General features: G+C 36.9%; 2 protein-coding genes across 2 annotated transcripts in view; one reads left to right on the forward strand and one right to left on the reverse strand.

Moving 5' to 3' along the window:
* Galt (Galactose-1-phosphate uridylyltransferase) overlaps positions 1-20000 on the reverse strand; it is a 58781-nt gene that overhangs the window by 24468 nt on the left and 14313 nt on the right. The gene's annotated exons all lie outside the window — the stretch shown is intronic.
* LOC136839990 (neuropeptide SIFamide receptor-like) overlaps positions 10370-20000 on the forward strand; it is a 28170-nt gene continuing 18539 nt past the window's right edge. Inside the window, exon 1 of the mRNA XM_067106266.1 lies at positions 10370-12026. Coding sequence (XP_066962367.1) covers positions 11621-12026 — 406 coding nt within the window. The 5' untranslated portion in view covers positions 10370-11620. The remainder of the gene's footprint in view (positions 12027-20000) is intronic.

Here is a 20000-nt window from a genome sequence, read left to right on the forward strand (position 1 = left end):
GACCCAGCAGTAATAGGATGAATGTAACAAGTATTTCTCATAAACATTACGCAACGCAACTCTGTTTTCCACTAAAGCACGCAAATTCCGCTTGCATCCATGCTTGCAGCATGCATTACGGCAACGGCAGCAACAGCTGTCAGGAACAGCAATACAGCTCTTTCTGGAACAGCAAAAGCAGTAAACAGCTCTTTGTCAGCGGGAAAATTCCTGGCGAATCCGTAATCTGCAGACTTAGCCATTAAGTCATTCAGAGTCTGAAAAGTTACTCCGCTTGCATTATTGGAACGGTGAGTAAGGAGAGAGAGAGAGAGAGAGAGAGAGAGAGAGAGAGAGAGAGAGAGAGGGTCAATACACCATCATAGTAGTTTAATGAGAGAGAGAGGCCAATACACCATCATAGTAGTTTAATGAGAGAGAGAGAGAGAGAGAGAGAGAGAGAGAGAGAGAGAGAGAGAGAGAGAGAGACCATCATAGTAATGACACCATCATAGTAGCTTAGAGAGAGAGAGAGAGAGAGAGAGAGAGAGAGAGAGAGAGAGAGAGAGAGAGAGAGAGAGAGAGAGAGAGGTCCATACAGTATTATAGCAATTTAGAGAGAGAGAGAGAGAGAGAGAGAGAGAGAGGGTCAATACACCATCATAGTAGCTTAGAGAGAGAGAGAGAGAGAGAGAGAGAGAGAGAGAGAGAGAGAGAGAGAGAGAGAGAGAGAGATAATACACCATCATAGTAGCTGAAGAGAGAGAAAGAGACCAATATACCATCATAGTAGAGAGAGAGAGAGAGAGAGAGAGAGAGAGAGAGAGACCAATACACCATCATAGTAGCTGAAGAGAGAGAGAGAGAGAGAGAGAGAGAGAGAGAGAGAGAGAGAATCACAAAATTTAATAAATTTAAGACATCATGATTTTATATTGCTGTGTTTTAATAATAATAATAATAATAATAATAATAATAATAATAATAATAATAATAATAATAATCTTCGAAAGAGAGTCGTCGGATGAATGATTTTAAACATCTTACTCGCCATTTTCCATCAAGATCAGTTCATCCATTCTGGAGGTATTCTATAGTTCATGAGCTATTCTGTAGCCACATTTCATTCAAATCCGTTCATTCATTCCAAAGTTATTCTACATATCTTGAGGTATTCTATATCCAAATTTCACCTAAATCCGCCCATCAGTTCCTAAGGTATTCTAGAATTCCCAAGTCATTCTACATCCAAATTTCATCCAAATCCGTCAATCCATTCCTGAGTTATTCTACAGTTCATGGGGTATTCTATAGCAACATTTCATCAAAACGGTCCATTCATTCCTAAGTTATTCTAGAGTTCATGGGGTATTCTATAGCTACATTTAAAAAAAATCAGTCCATCCATTCCTGAGTTATTCTGGTGTTCATGGGGGTATTCTACAGCCACATCTCATCCAAATCCGCTCACCATTTCTCGAGTTATCCTGGAATTTCCGTTCCTCCCACGACCAATCTGATGCCGCCAATATTGGCAATCGGTGATAAAAAGTCACGTGATCTGTCAGTGGCAAGTTCCTGTACTGCCTGATTGGCCCAAGAAGAAGAAGAAGAAGAAGAAGAAGAAGAAGAAGAAGAAGACTTATCAGGCAAAATGCCAAGAAGGAAATGAGGGTGGACGGGGCAGATGCAAATTCTTATTTCGTAGCTGTAATCTATTTTCTCTGTCAGTTCGGGTTTCTGCGTCTGGCCCGGGCTTTGGCTGGCTAAAATGGTCTTCTATGTTCTTGGTTTTATTCCTGCTAAATGGTCTATGTTTTCTTTATTCCCTTCTTGCAAATATGGTCTTTGTTCTTGGTCTTATTCTCCCAAAAATGGTTTATGTTCTGGGTTTATTCCCGGATTAAGTTCATTATAACAATTTCGAACACATTCGGTGTGTTCGGATTTCTGCGCATGGCCTAGGCTTTAGCTTGCTAAAATGGTTTATATATTCTTGGTTTATTCTGGTTTTACCCCTGGACCAAGTTAATTACAACAGTTTCGAACACATTCTGTCTTCGGGTTCCTCTCTCTCTGGCCTGGACTTTAGTTTGCAAAAATGCTCTATACTCTCAGGTTTTATTCCTGGATTAAGTCAACAAGACAGTTTCGAACACCTGTTTACATTTTTACATGACTAAAAATATTAGTGTTATTCTTAGTGTTACAACATAAATTCTAAAATTACATAAAAACTGAATTCAGCTACCGTTTATACTACAGGTAATGATAATGTTTTCTGTAATCTCTTGTAACTTACAATTATTTTGATGAATTTATTAGACATTTTAAAAGTTATCTGAAATAATATTATCAAATAATTCATCTAGACACAATTCGACGCTTTATCCAAATTCTTACACCAAGAATCTTTGCTATTTTAAGTAAAATTACATGATCATTGAATTAAGGGATTCCGCACTTTCTAAAAGAGAAAAACAAACTTTCTCTCGGCGACAGTGAAAGAGTTTAGCCAAAATCAAGTAAAGAAATTAAAATGGTACACAAATATTTATTTAATTCAGAAACCAACTTCCAATTTCGTCAGAGCTGTTCTGCGGTTGGGGAGAATAAGTGGATTGATTCCGGTTGAAAACAAGACGCCCACACCTCTCTCTCTCTCTCTCTCTCTCTCTCTCTCTCTCTCTCTCTCTCTCTCTCTCATATATATATTATATATATATAAACATACATATCTTAATTGCTACGTGCTCTCTCTCTCTCTCTCTCTCTCTCTCTCTATATATTATATCTATCTATATATATATATATATATATATATATATATATATATATAAACATACATATGTTAATTGCTACGTGCTCTCTCTCTCTCTCTCTCTCTCTCTCTCTCTCTCTCTCTCGTTGTAGACATCAGAAATACTCAACAAAAATGTAAATATTACTAAAGTAAAAGCTGTAACTATCTCTCTCTCTCTCTCTCTCTCTCTCTCCTTGCAAACAAGTAAGAGATGAGCATTCGATTATAACTACAAATCAAGTTATAGTAATTGAATCGCGTGGGTGGGGGAGAGAGAGAGAGGGGGAGGGAGTGGTAACTCAAAACCCAATTTCTGAGCGAATATTCGCCGAAGAAATTCGTATTTTAAAAAATAAAATAATAAAAATTATACAAGTAAAAAACGCGCCGGAGTTTCTTCGGCGCAATCGAGTTTTCTGTGCAGCGTATAATCGAGGCCACTGAAAATAGATCTATCTTTCGGTGGTCTCGGTATAATGCTGTACGAGCCGCGGCCCATGAAACTTTAACCACGGCCCGGTGGTGGTCTGACGCACGATTATGGCTAACTTTAACCATAAATAAAATAAAAACTATTGAGGCTAGAGGGCTGCAATTTGGTATGTTTGATGATTGGAGGGTGGATGATCAACGTACCAATTTGCAACCCTCTAGCCTTAAGGGTTGTTAATAACAAGTAAAAAATGCGCCGAAGTTTCTTCAGCGCAATCGAGTTTTCTGTACATCCGTTACAACGTATAATCAAGGCGAAAATAGATCTATCTTTCGGTGGTCTCGGTATACGGCTGTATGAGCCGCGGCCCATGAAACTTTAACCACGGCCCTATGGTGGCCTGACGCATGAGTATGGCTAACTTTAGCCTCAAATAAAATAAAAACTACTGAGGCTAGAGGGCTGCAAATTGGTATGTTTGATGATTGGAGGGTGGATGATCAATATACCAATTTGCAGCCCTCTAGCCTCAAGACTTTTCACGATCTGAGGGCGGACAGAAAAAGTGCGGACGGACAGACAAAGCCGGCACAACAGTTTTCTTTTACAGAAAACTAAAATCCAAAAATGCCCTCGTTTCCCTGCATAAATTCGTATTAAAACCTCATAAAATACGCAAGCATTCATACGCACGTCTGGATACATGCGCAAAATAATAGGGAATACAAACTGTAAAAAAATATTTTAAAAAAAGATAACAATTGAAGGCGCATGAAATATGATTCTGGGATTATTTGGCCTTGAAGTCTGACCCCCTCTCTCTCTCTCTCTCTCTCTCTCTCTCTCTCTCTCTCTCTCTCTCTCTCTCCCTCTCTCTCTCTCTCTCTCTCTCTCTCTCTCTTCTCCTCCTCCAAAAAGTGATAGTGAGAAAATTGGGAAAAAATAATAATAATAATTGCAGACGCATGGAAAATGATTCTGGGATAATTTGGTTTTGAAGCCTGACCTCTCTCTCTCTCTCTCCTTCTCTGAAAAGTGATAAAGAGAAAATTAAAAAAATACTAATTGAAGCATGGAAAATGATTCTGGGAGTAGGTCAAACCTCTCTCTCTCTCTCTCTCTCTCTCTCTCTCTCTCTCTCTCTCTCTCTCTCTCTCTCTCTCTCTCTCTCCAACTGCTGGTGGTAAACAGGCGGGAAACATATTAACAAATGGAATTACTTCAATTTCCATCCGGAGGTGGCTGGAATCAATTTATACGCGTGATTATATGCCGTCTCTCCTTCGCGTCGCCTCCTTGATCTCTGGAGAGAGAGAGAGAGAGAGAGAGAGAGAGAGAGAGAGAGAGAGAGAGAGAGAGAGAGAGAGAGAGAGAGAGTTACATTTCAGGAGCAGGTAATCCCAGAATCATTTTCCATGCGTCTTCAATTATTACTATTTTTTTGCATTTTCTCTTCATCAATTTTTAGAGGAGGAGGAGGAGGAGGAGGAGGAGGAGGAGGAGGAGGAGGAGGAGGAGGAGGAGGAGGAGGAGGAGGAGGAGGAGGAGGAGGAGGAGGAGGAGGAGGAGGAGGAGGAGGTAATCCCAGAATCATTTTCCATGGGGGGCATTTTCTCTTCATCAATTTTATGGGAGGAGGAGGGGAGGGAGGTGGGAGGAGAGAGAGAGAGAGAGAGAGAGAGAGAGACTTCCAGATCAGGTAATGCCAGAATCATTTTCCATGCGTTTTCAATTATTATTATTATTATTTTTCACATTTCCTCTTTATCACTTTTTAGAGGAGAGAGAGAGAGAGAGAGAGAGAGAGAGAGAGAATGATAGAATTCTTTTTATTATATAATGCTTAAGTAGCAAACACAAAATACCGAGTTGACTGGTGACACCCGCAGACCGGGGAAATCTCTCTCTCTCTCTCTCTCTCTCTCTCTCTCTCTCTCTCTCTCTCTCTCTTCCTTATATCTGATGCTATAGACAGGAACCTCCTAGTCTGTCTCTCTCTCTCTCCGCACCACACGAACTCATATCAGACACTATAGACAGGAACCTCTTAATTTCTCTCTCTCTCTCTCTCTCTCTCTCTCTCTCTCTCTCTCTCTCTCTCTCACACACACACACACAGCTGACGTCTGCTGCTTGCTACGCCATCAGCTGCTATCAGCACTTTCGCAAACGTCAGCGTGGCGGCGCAGAGGTGAGGGTCTTAATAGCCTGTTAGACATTTCAATTTCCCTGAGTGATGGGTTGCAAGTCTAAGAACGATATTCTGAAGAATAAATAAATGCTTTAAAATGTTCTCAGAAAAATTCCATATTCTGGATGATAGAATTTGTTGCAGTAATTGTAATTGTGAAAGTAATTGGACTAGGTAATTGCAAATTCAAGATGGCGGCCTTGATAGACACGACAAGGGAGAGACGAAATTTTTAAAGAGAGTAAATTGTACAGCTGATTAAAAAAAGTCTAAAATATGTGGTCGGAATATTTTCATTATTTTTTTTTTTGGCAAGAACTTGTATGCAATAGAATATATTTTATGATGATTTATTTATCTTTATTATCTATATTTTCCTTTGGACGTTCTAATGCTTCTATCTGTTTATCTGTTCCTGGGGTGCAAAGCAGACTAATATATATATATATATATATATATATATATATATATATATATATATATATATATATATATATATATATATATATTCCCTATATATATATATTCCTTTCTATCCTCTCTTACACTACCAAACTACACTTTAAATATATAATGACGCTTTCAAGACTTCGGATACCAAGGAAACCCAGTGATTAAAACCGCCATTTTTCACGCCTCGAAATTCGTCCCAATTAGCCACTGGCGCATTTGCATGTTAATTCGATTGGACCCCGGCTAGAGGAGGGCCACAGACACAGAGAGAAATGAATCTGGAGAGAAATCAAGCTTGAGAGAACCCCAGGTAAAGGAGAGAAGTGAGAGAAATGCATCTTGAGAGAAATATATATTGAAAAAATATAAGTTTGGGAGAAATGAATTTCGAGAGAAATGAATCTGGGGAGAAATGAATCTTGAGAGAAATGAATCTGGAGACAAATGAATCTTGAGAGGAATAATTCCTGCGAGAAAGATATGAATCTTGAGAGAAATAAAGCTTGGGAGAAACGATTCCTGAGAGAGGCGAATCTTGAGAGAACTAAATCTCGAGAGAAATGAATCTTGAGAGAAACAAATCTTGAGAGAATTCACAACAAAGAAATTTAAGTTTTAAATCGCACTTGCAAATCTACAGTTTTGTTTCTATTTGTGTGATGAGAGGCCTTTGATTTACGTGAGAGAGAGAGAGAGAGAGAGAGAGAGAGAGAGAGAGAGAGAGAGAGAGAGAGAGAGAGAGAGCAAGCACGCAAGCAATCCAATCGATCTTTTTCTAAGAAAACATTACGCATCCGACTAAAATGGTTCAAAGCGGCGCCCCCTCTCTCTCTCTCTCCCTCTCTCTATTGAACTGCTACGCACTGGTATGCTTGGTCTCTCTCTCTCTCTCTCTCTCTCTCTCTCTCTCTCTCTCTCTCTTGGATTGCTACGTGCTGGCATGCTCGCTCTCTCTCTCTCTCAGCATCACATGATCTCATTACCATTAACTATAGACTGAAACCTCTCTCTCTCTCTCTCTCTCTCTCTCTCTCTCTCTCTCAGCATCACAGAAACTCATTACCATTAACTATAGACTGAAACCTCCTGCTCTCTCTCTCTCTCTCTCTCTCTCTCTCTCTCTCTCTCTCTCTCTCTCTCTCTCTCTCTCACCACATGCCACTATAGTCTGAAGCCTCCTAACTCTCTCTCTCTCTCTCTCTCTCTCTCTCTCTCTCTCTCTCCCCGGTAAACTAACTTCGCATCTCCTAATAACCCACCATCACCCAGACCTGTTATCTCCCAATATATCTATACTCTTGGCCCTATTCTGACACCTGAAGCATATCAAAAACGAGAACCTGCTTCCTACAGCATCCACGGGTATATGGGCCACCGCCAAGAGGCCCCCAGCACCCCTCCAAAACACCCCCGAATTGAGAGAGAGAGAGGGCGGGTGGGTGGCCGGGTAGTTAGCGCGCAACAGGACAATATAGAAAAAGGTAAGCGTAATGTCACTTATCTCAAACTACGTGCCACTCATGGGAAAGACTTTGGTCTGTGTGTGTGTGCGTTTCTCTCTCTTTCCCTCCCCTCTCTCTCTCTCCCCCTATCAATCTTTCTCTCCCCCGAAGAAGAAGAAGAAGAAGAAGAAGAAGAAGAAGAAGAAGAAGAAGAAGAAGAAGACATATGCGATCTTTATCTCCCATTCCGATTTTATACTTTCATTAAGTTTCAATGTCGGTTCGGGGAGGGATGTCAACAAACGTCCCGTTTTCTTTTCCCCACCTCTTATCTTTTTCCGTTTTCTTTATCGAGGGGGAACTACTCAAGGTTGCACAGACGCGCCAGAAGCAGCCAGAAGCAGTCAGCGAGCGCCGAAGCATCGCCTTCGTACACGTAACACTTAGTTTTCCCAGTGATGGAACTCATTACAGCTCGATCAAGATGGAGGAGGAGGAGGGAGGAGGAGGAGGGAGGAGGAGGAGGAGTCTTCGTTTTCCTAGGTGGGCTTTTTTTTCACCCCCTTCCACAGGTCTCTGTTTCAGTTACGTCATTCGAGGAATGAAGGGTCCTGCCAACGTCTGTTGAAGGTCTTCTCGGCGTTAAACGTTCGCCGTCCTTAATGCGTTATTGTGACAGCGGTTTGAAAATGGGGCGTTTCTTTAGATTGCCTCAGTGTCTGTACTGCTGCAGCCGAGGTGTGACAGGCCATTTACCATCCTCCTTCATTCCGGACTCGTGTTTCCTTCGAACGCCCATATAGTTGTGAGTCCTCGCGTGACATATGTTTACAAATGTATGTTTGAAAGTACTTGGCCATACGTATGTTCACATAACGTTTTACCAATGGGCGCGTCGTCCCCGAGAGGACTTTGGCTGTCAGTTATTTTAAGGAGGGTCCTTTAGTATCTGTGGAGATGATTTTGAAGAGGTACACAAACATTCATAAATTATAGATGTTTCATATATAAATATACATATATATATACATAACACTCAGCAAACCACAGAAGTAACTCCCCCTCCAACCTAATCCCCCAGCCCCCTGGAGTTGCCAGCCGAGTACGTAGGTAGGTAGGTAGGTAGGTAGGTATGAAGGTATTCATGACAAGAGGGGGCCAGAGAAACGTGAATGACATCCCATTTAAAGGGAGAGATGGAAACGCCTGCGGTGGAACACTGCCTGAATGACAGCAGCAAGGACGGGCGAACTCGGAAATGCAAGCCTCGACGCAAAAAATACTCGTAGAGGGCTGTCAGCGTTAGACAGGGGCCCTTGCAACAACGCTTGCCAGGAGTTCCTCAGGGTATTCCAGTGATGGGACAGTTGCTATACGTCCCGTTTTGTTGCCTTGGAAGAATTCCGCAAACAGGGAGCCAATGCAATGAAGGCTCTTTAGCAATCGAATTCTCACGTCGTGAAGTCAAAAGTTGGGGTTTGATTGAAGTCAACTGCAAAGAATCCAAGCGTCATTCGCTCTTTCTCTCCTTCGTGCCAGACTGCTCTTCTTCCAACTCCCTCCCCTCTTTTCACCGTCTCGAGGGCTGAATGGCCGAAAGTACCCTGGTCTTGGCTTCACAGCCTAAATTTCACCCTGAATTTCATAAAATTAAAATAATTGCTACTGTTCATTTACGTGCGAAGGCATGGCATTAATTGAGAAACTGAGAGCATGTCAGGATCCATAATACTGCACTGTAGTTTACACCACCAAACAGGTGCTATGATTGGACGACTGGTGTTGCATCTTGACAGGAATCGGCCTATGTGAAAAAGTAGATAGTGCAGTGGGCTTCTGTCAAATAACCTCATCTCCCAAAATGGATGAAAATATTGCTAGAGATGTACTGTCTACAGAGACTTCATCAATACCTTTGCTGTCATCGCATCAAAACTGTAATGCAAGACACAGAACCGAGTCAGGCTGATTTTAAATATAAAAACAGACTTAGAAACTCCTCGATTAATCCATAATGTATGGGTCTCTCCAAGAAGACATTTCACAATGTTTTGTAAAGCCTTGGCCACCTAAGAGTCAAGCAGTTCTACACGATAGGACCTTACAGTTGGAGAAACCTCGATTTAACACGTTTTGTTTTGCGACTTCTTTGGGTGGGTAGCAACCTTATGGGAAGAGAGAGAGAGAGAGAGAGAGAGAGAGAGAGAGAGAGAGAGAGAGAGAGAGAGAGAGAGAGAGAGGTCTGTCAAACGGAAGAGACATTATTCAGTCAATTGAAGCTCCACCAACTTCTAGTGATGTTCTCAACAAACCTCAGAGACAAGAGACTGATCAGCACAGAGTTCCAGAACATAAAACTACCAAGTGATTGACCATAATTTGACAACAAAACCTTTCAATACCGACTCAATTTTTCCCCTTAATTTCCTACCCAGAACAAAAGACTAGCACTTCGATTCCCCATTTCAACTGTCAGTCAACATTCTACTTTTACCATTCCATCCCAAACGACCATTTTGTCGTTCAGAGGTGGTCCAAAAGAATGGCTTAAAAAAATCGCGTACATGACAGCTGCAAGGTTTGGTTAAAACTGAATCATCAGATGAAGAATTCTTAGGGGAATGGTTTGATGCGCCTGTGGGCAGGTACACGTGACAGGCATTGAGATGATAAAGGTGTGTATGGTAATTATTTTACTACTTAAAATAGCTTGTTAAAAGTTTAAAAATTTATATATATATATATATATATATATATATATATATATATATATATATATATATATATATAATAAAATGCCTCTTTAAAATATAATTTTTATTCTCTGTTCATCCATCAATTGTAGCAAAACTGTTAAGAAAGTGTCTGTGGGTACATCTCGTATTCACAGGTGTAAGCAAACACTAACATACACACACACACACACACACGCACAATTTAAAGAATTCCAAAAACGAACGCACCTTCAGTAGCTTCTGTTAAAATCAGAACGTCATCAAATGACCCCTACTGACTGCAAACACAGAAGGCTCTGTTAATTCCCATTCTACTCTTTCTTTCAGGAATTTCTTGACTGGAATGAAAAGGAATGCAGAAAGATCAGTGACTGAAATTACACCTTAGAAAGTGGTAGGGCAAAAGACTCTCAGAAATTCCAACCCAGAAAAACAAAATCTTAATTTTCAAGTGGATTATTTTCAGCATAAGCAACTGCTAATCGCAGGGTATTTCAAAAGAAATACAATTATTAAATTGTATCTTGAAGCTCACTGATGGTTAGATGGTGTCTTTAAAGTTACTGATTCCTAAACTGTCTTGAAACTGTTTGATTCTTAAATTGTGTCTTGAAAACTATTACTGATTGAATTGTGTCTTTAAAGTTGCTGAGTCTTAAATTGTGTCTTTAAAGTTACTGATTCTTGAACTGTCTTGAAACTTATTGATGATTGAAGTGTCTTGAAACTTATTGATGATTATATTGCGTCTTTCAAGTTACTGATTCTGAAGTTGTGTCTTTAAACTGTCTAGCAGTGCTGAACATAATGCAATCCACTGTTCTGATAAAAAATAATCACGAGTGTTTTTTAAACCACGTGTTCAGTGTAGTGCATATAATATAACAATGTTATATAGGAAAACCACATAATTTTCACTTGAAAAAATGAATAATTATGAATAGAAAATGAAGTTTTGGCCCAATAACAACAAGAAGTGACTGAAAAGAAACACACCAATGAAAACTTGGAAGCAAAGACAAATTAAATGATTTGGTTTTGTAGAACATTATTAAAAACAGCATGAATACTACAGAGTATTTCTTCGACTTAGAACGACATTCTAAAGGAGAAAATATTAAGAAAAGTGGAAAAATGCCGTTTGATGCGGGCATATAAGCTAGGAGAGAATTCCAAAGCCAAACCATATTTCAGAGAAAACCTCATTTGAAGAAAATAGGAAAAAATGCAGTTTAAAATGGGCAAATAAGCAAGAAAAAAATTCCGAAGCCAAACCATACTTCAGACCAGAAAACCTCATTTGAAGAAAACTGGAAAAATGCCGTTTAAAACAGGCAAATAAGCAAAGAGAGAATTCCGAAGCCAAACCATATTTAAGACCAGGAAACCTCAGGAAGAACATTGGAGAAAAAAAAATTGGAAAAATGCCACCACTAGAAACGGGCAAATAAGCAAGGAAAGAATTCCGAAGCCAAACCACATTTCAGACGAGAAAACCTCAGGAAGAATATTAAAAAAAAAAAGCTGGAAAAATGCCACCACTCGAAACGGGCAAATAAGCAAGGAAAGAATTCCGAAGCCAAGATGTCCTCTGTGGCGAACCACCACCCTGCGGATACAGGGGAGGCAACGCCCCCGCCGCCGCCGCTGCCGCTGCAGGCCTCCGACGACGCCCCTGAGACCACCTACTACTACTTCGACAACGGCGACTACAACGACTCCGCCTGCTGGAACGGCACGAGGCCCCTGGAATCCTGCTTCGACATTCCCACCTTCAGGCACTCCATTCCCGTCACGGTCCTCTACTGCGTCGCCTACATCGTGGTGTCGGTGATGGGCGTCGTCGGCAACAGCTTCGTCGTGGCGGTGGTGGTCCGCGCGCCCAGGATGAGGACGGTGACGAACGTCTTCATCGCGAATCTCGCCGTGGCGGACCTCCTCGTCAACATCGTGGTCCTCCCGACGACTCTGATTGGGCATACGCTTAATGGTGAGTAGGGGGAGACTTCTGGTTGGGCGTGCATTTAATGGTGAGTAGGGGAGACTTCTCCCGATTGGGCATACGGTTAATGGTGAGTAGGGGAGACTTCTGGTTGGGCGTGCCTGATTGATTGGGCATACGCTTTATGGTGAGTAGGGGAGACTTCTCCTGATTGAGCATCTGCTTAATGGTGAGTAGGGGAGACTTCTGGTTGGGCGTGCATTTAATGGTGAGTAGGGGAGACTTCTCCTGATTGGGCATACGGTTAATGGTGAGTAGGGGAGACTTCTCCTGATTGGGCATGCGCTTAATGGTGAGTAGGGGAGACTTCTCCTGATTGGGCATACGCTTAATGGTGAGTAGGGGGACACCTCTCTCTCTCTCTCTCTCTCTCTCTCTCTCTCTCTCTCTCTCTCTCTCTCTCTCTCTCTCTCTCTCTCCATATACCTTTCTTTCCCCCAACCCCTACCCACACTCTCTCTCTTTTTCCTGGCTGTTAATTCATTGTACCTCATTGTTTTTAGAATTATTACCATTATTTTCCATGATATTACTACAATATCATTATTATCCTGGCAGAATACATAATTAACTTCCCCTAACTTCTCCTCTTCCTAGCTGATAATTCATTGTATCTTATTGTTTTCATAATTATCATCATTTCCCTCATCATTATATCACTTCCGTATCATTATTATCATTGCTAGGTGAAAATTAGCTATATCATATTGTTTCTATCATTATCATCAATGTTTCCCCTTATCACTATCACTTCAATATCACTGTTGTCATTACTATTATTATGAATTATAAATACTATCATCATCTCCCCTTTTTCCCAGCTGAAAACTAATTGCATTCACAAAAATAGCAATGATAATGACGATATAGAAGTAATAATAGTGATACGGAAAAAAATTATGGTAATGATAGAAAAATAGATTTTTATCATTATTAGCATTATTTTCCATCATTGATATTACTTCACTATCACTACTGAATACGATAGAACAGTATATAGAACTGATTATTATTATTATTATTATTATTATTATTATTATTATTATTATTATTATTATTATTATTATTATTATTATTATATTATTACAGCACTTGCAACATAAAATATATTATTTGAAAAATAAGAACCAAAAAAATAGAGAAATTAAAATTGCTGTCTATATTTATAATGATTATACGACACACCACACAAAAGCTACGCAAGTACGACCTCTCGACCAATAATCTGGCCATGAAGTATATTTATATATATAAAAAAATCTGTCAAATTATCGATAATGAGTCACTTATCGTCAATGTCACCTGACGTCAAATTAGTGCCATTATCAGCCTCCAATTAGAAGGGCATTTGTAAAATCAGGTCAGCTGCTTTTAAAGGTATTTTTTTTCTCTTCCTGATTAAACCATTTAAAAAGGCATTTGTAAAATCAGGTCACCTAAGTTTAAAGGAATTTATTTTATGCCTGATTAAATGCACGATTAATTTTTAAAAATCAGGTCACCTGCGTTTAAAGGAATTTATTTTTTTTTTCTCTGCCTGATTAAATAAACGACTAATTTAAAAAATCAGGTCACTTGTGTTTAAAGGAATTTTTTCTCTGCCTGATTAAATACACGATTAATTTTTAAAAATCAGGTCACCTGCGTTTAAAGGAATTTATTTTTTTCTGATTAAATACACGATTAATTAAAAAATTCGGGTCACCTGCATTTAAAAGAATTTATTTTATGCCCGATTAAATACACGATTAATTAAAAAAATCAGTTCACCTACGTTTAAAGGAATTTATTTTTTCTCTCTGATTGATTAAATACACGATTAATTCAAAAGATTAATTTTTATAAAAATTATCTATTCAAAATGCCATTAGTTCAAGATGAGATTATTGAAAAACATGATTAATTCAAAACGCGATCAATTCAAAACACGATGAACATGATTAATTCAAAACTAGATTCATTCGAAACACGATCAATTCAAAACACGATTAATTCAAAACATTATTCATTCAAACATGATTAATTCAAAATATGATTAAATCAAAACACGATAAATTCGAAACACAATTAATTCAAAACACGATTAATTCAAAATACAAGTAATTCAAAATACGATTAATTCAAAATACAATGAATTCAAAACACAATTAACCCAAAACGCGATCATCCAAAACAAAACTAATTAAAAAAAATCGATCAATACAAAGCACGATTAATTCAAAACATTATCAATTCAAAACACGATTAACTCAAATATGTCTGGTATGCTAATTAGCACTGATCAGTGACGTCAGGCGGCGAGTTCCGTTGCGTATATTATATTTTAATAAAATGCTAATGAATATTTATTAGCATACTAATTCAGGGCACAGACTCATGCTAAATCCATACACCCGCGTGATAGAACTGAATTGAATATAGAATTTAGGCCTGAGCCAGCACAGGACCTGAGGTCATTCAGCTCTGAAACGGAAACCGAGAGTAAAAGGTTTGAAAGGGTGTAACAGGAGTGGAAAACCTCAAAGCAGTTGAACTACGAACCAATGTTGGGAGAGGGTTGAGGAAAAGAAGATGGGAGAAAGAGGAAATATGAAAGGAGAAGGTAAAAGGAACAGCAGGTTTGCAGCTAGTCAAAAGGGACGTTGCAAAGAACTTAATGCCCGCGTGTATTTACATATAAATAATAATGATTAAAATCAGATCTATTTCCTGCAAGATAAAAAGGAAAAAAGTACTATTTTCCATTTTTTACTAAATAAAAATAGCAAAAAGGTATTTTTAATTTTGCTACATAAAATTTTATAAAATTATAATTTGGTATTTCTTTACCACCTTAAGGCAAACAAGTATAATTTTCCAATTTCCATAACTAAAAATTACAAAAAAGTATAATTTTCCTTTTTTACTAAACAAGAAATGCTAAAAAGTATAATTTTTCATTTTTAACTAACAAAAAAAAAAAAGTGTTTCCATTTTTAATAAATAATAAAATTTCATTGTTTACAACCTAACAAAGCAAAAAAGTATAACACTCTATATTTCCACTAACTTAAAAAGAGCAAGAAAGTATAATTTGAATGTTTTAATAAAGAAAACAAGTTCCCAACACGTAACAAATAGTCAAATCAATGACAAGGACCTCAATCGTAGTACTAGTAATAGTAATAGTACTATTAATAGTAAAAAATTTTACTACGTTCTAACTCCAATTCATTCTCCCATTCATTAAATTCAATTTCCCCTTGAATGAATCACAAATGACCCTTTGTAGATCAGATGAGGAAAAAATATTGGAATGACGTCTTAATTAAGGTTCAGTGAAGAGGGAAGGCCAGTGGCTCTCTCTCTCTCTCTCTCTCTCCTCTCTCTCTCTCTCTCTCTCTCTCTCTCTCTCTCTCTCTCTCTCTCTCTCTCCTCTTGCAGTAAATCATCCTGTGCTTTGAGACTAAACAGAAAAAACATTATGTACAGGTGAAACCTATTTGTCAGTCTCTCTCTCTCTCTCTCTCTCTCTCTAAATTAACTATGGTTTTCATGACTCTCTCTCAATTAAAAATCATAGGTGAAATATTCATACAAAAATCATTAGCTTCTCGCAATATCTCTCTCTCTCTCTCTCTCTCTCTCTCTCTCTCTCTCTCTCTCTCTCTCTCTCTCTGTTAAAAACCAAATGCGCTTTTGCTGACCTAAGCAGAAAGACATTATATTATGCACAGGTGAAACTATTCACCAAACTCTCTCTCTCTCTCTCTCTCTCTCTCTCTCCTCATTAAGTCCTACATGCCTAACTGTACTCAAAACCGCTCGTAAACAAGTAAACAACACAAAGACAACATCCAGACTTGGAAGTTCACTGACCCAACTATGAATTCATTAGAGCAACTTCCTAGATAAGTGGCCTTGTAACTTCAGGATATGTGATCTCCTAACTTCTCAAGATCTGTGATCTTAGACCTTCTAAGATCTGTGATCTTTCAACCTCTAAGACCTGTGATTTTGAGACGAGGACAAAAAATTGGTTTGCAGAGAGGCCAAGCACTGGGACCTATGGTCATCCAGCGCTGAAACGGAAATTGAGAGTAAGAGGAGTTACAAAGGTGTAACAGGAGAAAACCTCACAGTTGCACTGTGAAGCAATTGTTAGAGAGGTGGAAAGTAAGATGGAAGAAAGAGAATATGAAACGAGGTACAGTAAAAGGAAATGAAAGGGGGTTGAAGTTGAGGAAGGGACGCTGCAAAGAACCAAGTAATGCTATAAAAAAAAAAATATATATATATATATATATATATATATATATATATAATAAATATAGTTACAAATATATAATTTATGTATATATGTATGTATACATATATATATATATACAATATATATATATATATATATGTATATATATATACATAACATATATATATATATATATACATATATAAATATATATGCACACCAACATATATATATATATATATATATATATATATATATATATATATATATATATATATATATATATATATATATCTATATATATCCCTCTAGCCGTACGATTAGATAAGAGAAAAATTATTTGAAGAATAACATAAATAAACCTCGAGGAAGGAATAACAAATAATCAGATAACAGAAACATAAAAAAACGGAGAAATAAAATGAGAAAACAAACAAAAAATACGACCCAGGAGAGATCTCGACAAACTACGTCTTCCCAAAGAGACGCATTCCCCTTTCCGATACGCGAGAAAATACATTTAATTTTTCATCGTTTTCCCCCTGTTCGACTTTTCGATTTCCAAACGGCCGGCCGTTCCCATCTGTCTCTCGGGAATATTCCCGAATTCCTGCAGTCAGAATTGTCATGAAATTTCACGCCCCGAAGAGGCGGTGGACACGTCCGGCAACGCTATCTCGTGCTATCAAAAGGGGACATATGTTGCTTTCTCACAGAAGAACATTTATTACTACTCTCTCTCTCTCTCTCTCTCTCTCTCTCTCTCTCTCTCTCTCTCTCTCTCTCTCTCTCTCTTTAAGAAAGAATCTTTACTATATTTAAGTTTATTTTTGCAGTCCACATACCGGCCTCCATTTGATTTACAATGCAGACCCCTCTCTCTCTCTCTCTCTCTCTCTCTCTCTCTCTCTCTCTCTCTCTTTAAAAAAGAATCTTTACTATATTTAAGTTTATTTCAGTCCCTGTCAGTCCATTTGATTTATAATGCTACAGACCTTCTCTTTGATCTCTCTCTCTCTCTTTTGTGTGAGTCTTTACTATAATTGTTTATTTTGTTCACCAACACAAAAACACACACACACACACTTTAAAAAAATCTTTTACAAAAGCATATTTTCACACCAGACACAAAAACACTCACACAGACAAACACACACACAGAACGACATAAAAACAATCACAGAAAAAAAAAATACAGATAAAAACACACATAAAATGGTCCCCTTCTTTGTTCTCTGAGCTAAAAATTTCTCTCACTAATCTCTCTCTCTCTCTTTAAGAAAAATACACAAAGTTTATTTTGCAGTCCACACAGACCACAAACACAAACAGAACGACATAAAAACACTCACACAGATAAAAAAAAACACTCACAGACAAAACAAAACATGCACACACCCAAAACAAAAACACACAACACAAAAACACTAACAGACACAAAAACACTCACACGGACAAAAAAAAAAACACTCCTACAACCAAAAACATGCACGCATCCAAAACAAAAACACACGTCACAAAAACACTCACAGACACAAAAAACACGCGCACACAAAACAAAAACATACAGAACGAAAGAAAAACACACACAAAAAAAACACACACGGTAAAAACACAAAAAGCACAAAAAACACACACACACAAAAAACCACAGACACACACATAACGACGCAGATAATCCTCAAATCCCCCTTGTGTCGCCAGGGAGAAAAATGGCATCGCTCAATTGCTTGAGGAACCGAGTCAACACAAAAATACCACAAGGACGAAATCGGAGAAGTTCAGCTGTCCTTGGTCAAGACAAGATTCTGATCTTTAAAAAATTCAAGAATGAATTTTAAAAATTACAAAATAAATTTCAGGAATTTAAAAATAATGAATTTTAAACATTACAAAATAAACTTCAGAAATTTAAAAAATGAATTTTAAAAATTCCCAAATAAGTTTCAGAAATTAGAAAAATAGTGAATTTTAAAAATTACAAAATAAATTTCAGAAATTAAAAAATTAAAGTATGAATTTTAAAAATTACAAAATAAATTTCAGAAATTAAAAATAATTTTTAAAATTACAGAATAATTTCAGAAAATTAAATCTTCAAAGAATAATGGGGATTTTAAAATTTACAAGATAAACTTCCGATGGAATTTAAAATAAAAAATAATGAATTTTAAAAATTACAAGATAAACGGATTCAGATTAAAAATAATGAATTTTAAAATTACAAAATAAATTTCACATTAAAAAAATAATGAATTTAAAATTACAAAACAAATTTCCGGACCAATTTAAAAATTTGTCTATATCATGCAAAACTAAATTTTGAAAATAAAATAAAAATAAAATTCCAAGGTCTTAAAAAAAAAGAATAAATTTTAAAAATTACAAAATAAGTCTTAATAAACACAAAACTAAATTTTAGAAATAGAAAAATAATAATAACTTTAAGAATTTTACAAATAAATCAATGAATAAATTTTAAGAATTACAAAATAAATTTCAAGAAATTAAAAATTTTTAAATAAACACAAACCAAATTTCAAAAATAAAAATTAAAAAAATTAAACTTAAGTATTTTATAGATAAATAACACTATTTGAGATTTTAAATATTTTTTTATTTAAAAAAAATTACTCAAGTCAGTAATGGCCTTCCCCACTTCAAGGTCCAGGCCTTAAAAAATTTTTAAATAAATCTAATTAAAAAATTTTTAAAATATATTTTAGAGATTTTTAATACCCATTCTGATAAGAATAAATAATGAAGGGCGATTCTGGTCTTAATAAATTTTTAAATAACTTTAAAAAATTTTTAAATAAAAAATTATTTTTTAGATTTGTAATACAATACATTCTTAATTACAAATATTACTCAAATTCAGCAGGGAGCGGGGGGAGAGAGGGGAGACAGGGAGGGTTGGTTGTGACTATGAAAATGGTAAAATTATCATCTTAATCACAAGCAGAGAGAGAGAAAAGAGAGAGAGAGAGAGAGAGAGAGAGAGAGAAGAGAGAGAGAGAGAGAGAGAATTAAACTTACAATCAATATATAGATTCTTGAGGACAACTTCGTCAATTCTTTGACGAATCTCTAGCTAGAACGATTTTTGTTTTCCTTGGGTAAACTGAGGCCTGACTCGGTCTTGGGAGGATGGTGTTTACATTGATGCCCCTCCCCCCTTCCCCAACCCCTGCCTTACTTCCCCCTCCCCTCCACCCCCAGGCTATCCCCCAGGGGGGAACTCCTTGTTTGTCAAAATACGCGAGTAGGTAAATAGATAAAAATGAGACAGCGGTTTCATTACTAAAGGCTATATTCTATAAGATCTCTAAGCCTAGGGAGCAGTACTGAATCTAAATATATATATATATATATATATATATATATATATATATATATATATATATATATATATATATTTATCAAAATACCATATCTATATATATAAAATAGATATATATATATAAAGGCTATATATATATATATCTATATATATATATATATATATATATATATATATATATATATATATATATATATATATATATATATATATATATAATATACTGAGCTCAAAACAGACTGGGAAAGACTGCAGTTCATATCATTCATAAATCTATCTTATTTTCCGTTTTTCGTTAACTCAACCAAAAATAAACATCTTGAGACAAAAGTAACGTATAAAAATAAAAAAGTTTAAGTATAAAATTCCTCTATATTAATTTTTCGTGCAT

The sequence above is a fragment of the Macrobrachium rosenbergii genome, chromosome 7 (assembly GCF_040412425.1).
Source record: "Macrobrachium rosenbergii isolate ZJJX-2024 chromosome 7, ASM4041242v1, whole genome shotgun sequence".
Lineage (NCBI taxonomy): Eukaryota > Metazoa > Arthropoda > Malacostraca > Decapoda > Palaemonidae > Macrobrachium > Macrobrachium rosenbergii.